The sequence below is a fragment of the Buceros rhinoceros genome, unplaced genomic scaffold, assembly GCF_000710305.1.
Source record: "Buceros rhinoceros silvestris isolate BGI_N320 unplaced genomic scaffold, ASM71030v1 scaffold21464, whole genome shotgun sequence".
NCBI lineage: Eukaryota > Metazoa > Chordata > Aves > Bucerotiformes > Bucerotidae > Buceros > Buceros rhinoceros.
The window spans coordinates 7,119-9,219 of record NW_010407909.1 but is presented as its reverse complement, the minus strand read 5'-3'; the positions used below and the strand labels follow the sequence as shown (position 1 = coordinate 9,219).

The following is a 2,101-nucleotide window of genomic DNA, read 5'->3' as shown; positions in this document are numbered from 1 at the left end:
CAGGCCGTTGGCAGCGATGGCGACTGGAAGAGAAAGGGACATGTTTGTGCCGTGTTGTAACACAGGGGGAAGGTCTCTCTGTGGCTGCGCACCCTGCGAGGCGGGGAGGGAGGGCAGTGTAGGGACACCCAGCTCGAGGCAGGCGCGCTCCAGGGACACGCTGCTTGCTGGGTCACAAGCGCCGTGCAAAGGAGGGGTAAGATCAAAGGAACAAAAGCTCTTTATTTGCCACCTCCCGCGTGCCGAGGGAGCACCTTTCGGTGCGGCCCCGGGGTATTTCTGATGGTGTCTTCACTGATCTTGTATTTTGGCCTAAATTAAGACCGGAAGACGGTGCTGTATTTCAGAACAACATCCTTTGAGTGTCTTAATATTCAAACTGGGCTAAGGAAGCCAGGAGTTTATCCGGAGTCTTTAGGTACCAGTCTGTGTCCAAGCAATACCAGCGCTGACTTTACTGACTGATAACTAACCAAACCTTCTGAGTTTCACCTTCGTCAAGTATCTAACAAAGAGAAAATCTGTCTTTCGAGGGAAGTGACCAGCAGGGGCCCAGCCAGGCACTGGTGACGTACTGTACTGTCCTGTGCTCGTCTGGTAGATGGGCGTGGGAACGGACATGGACGTGACGGTGGAGACGCCTGGACTCTCCTCATCTCCTTTTCTGTCGCGTGTATCTTCAGAAGAAAGATCTTTCAAAATTTTTCTGTTAAAAAAAAAAGTTTGTCAGCTCTAATAGCAGCAAAACCTACTAACTACTGCAACAGCCGTTACGAACCACTGTCCCTGTTCTGTACGGCAGAAATAACCACCAGAAGTGTGATGGACAACAGGTTTTGGGGTGAACGACGTTTTGTGTGAGGCAACGGCCTCAACTTCTGTAATTCAATTTCTGTGCTTTCTATTGTCTAGTTTTTCCTTTAAACATTTGAATCATTTTAGGAGCTATGAGCAATTCAGTTGGCTACTGATTTATACAGCACGTGCATGTGCAAATTTGCACCGGTTCTGGATTTTCAGTTGCTATCCTCGGATGTCTGGACTGCACCACTTAGAGCAGGTTCCAGTAACCTCCAGAAGGACACTGGGCTGAACACCAGCACCACAGCTGCACCATTTCACTTCAGGAAAAGCTGCATCAGAGTTTCCATCGTAACCATTTTCCAGGGACGTACAACTGGCCTGTTTTGAGATCCTCTGCTTCTCTCACAAACAGGCTTCGTACATCCAAGTCAAACCAGTTTGCTCTGACTGGTGTCAGAATCAATCAAAAGGAGGAGATTACTACAGGAAAGCTTAAAAAATAGGTATTTTGCTCTTTCAATATACAGCAAGACTTGACGCTCCTGTTCTGCATCAATTCACCTCGTGCAAGCCCCCGTCCTGTGCCACACCACCCCCTGGAGCCAGGCGCGTCCCTGCTGGCAGGAAACATGCATCTCTGCATCCTGCCCCAGGCCGCGTGGGGCATCAGAGGCAGCTTTGCGACGAGAGAAGCAGAGCGGACCCCTCCTTACCCCAAACCCGCTCAGCTGTCCCGCAGCGGCTCTGCTGACAGCCCCCATTTTCCTGCTTTACCTGGAAGCGTAACTTACTTATCAAAGTGCTCTTTTCCACCAGTTTTTGACCACAAAAATATACAAAATAATAAAATCCCTCCCACAATATTTGTTCTGGTACATAATTCGAGATGAGATAAAGCCGTCAGGAAGTACCAAGAGTGGATAAAACATTCGAACCGTGAGAAGCGGTGGCAGAAGCGATCACAGAGAGGAGAATCAGGCCGCTTCACAAACGGACTTTTAAAATTTTCAGAACATTATTGTAAAAAACGCCGAATTTTGGGTGAAGTTGCCAGCGAATTTACCATTTGCCCAGCAAGGATGTGGCGTTTGGCCACGCTCCTCGTTTTGAATGGATTCACGGAGTGAAGTTTCCCCTCACCACACCACGGTGACGCTGAGCTCCAGCGCACTGACTCAAAGGAAACGAGAAGCTCCTGCTCGAAGCTCCCGTTTCGGTGCGTTCCACACAGCACTCACCGGTAAGACGGCCGGCGAGCCAAGATGCCTCGAGCCTTCTGCGACGAGCCGCTGCTGTC

General features: G+C 49.9%; 1 protein-coding gene across 1 annotated transcript in view; it reads right to left on the bottom strand.

Annotated features, from left to right (window-relative positions):
• The window catches only part of ATF1 (activating transcription factor 1), a 6,001-nt gene that overhangs the window by 803 nt on the left and 3,097 nt on the right, over positions 1-2,101 (bottom strand). Inside the window, exons 4-6 of the mRNA XM_010134688.1 lie at positions 2,043-2,093; positions 576-706; positions 6-23 (exon numbers count right to left, since the gene is read on the bottom strand). Of these exons, the coding sequence (XP_010132990.1) occupies positions 6-23; positions 576-706; positions 2,043-2,093 (200 nt within the window). The remainder of the gene's footprint in view (positions 1-5; positions 24-575; positions 707-2,042; positions 2,094-2,101) is intronic.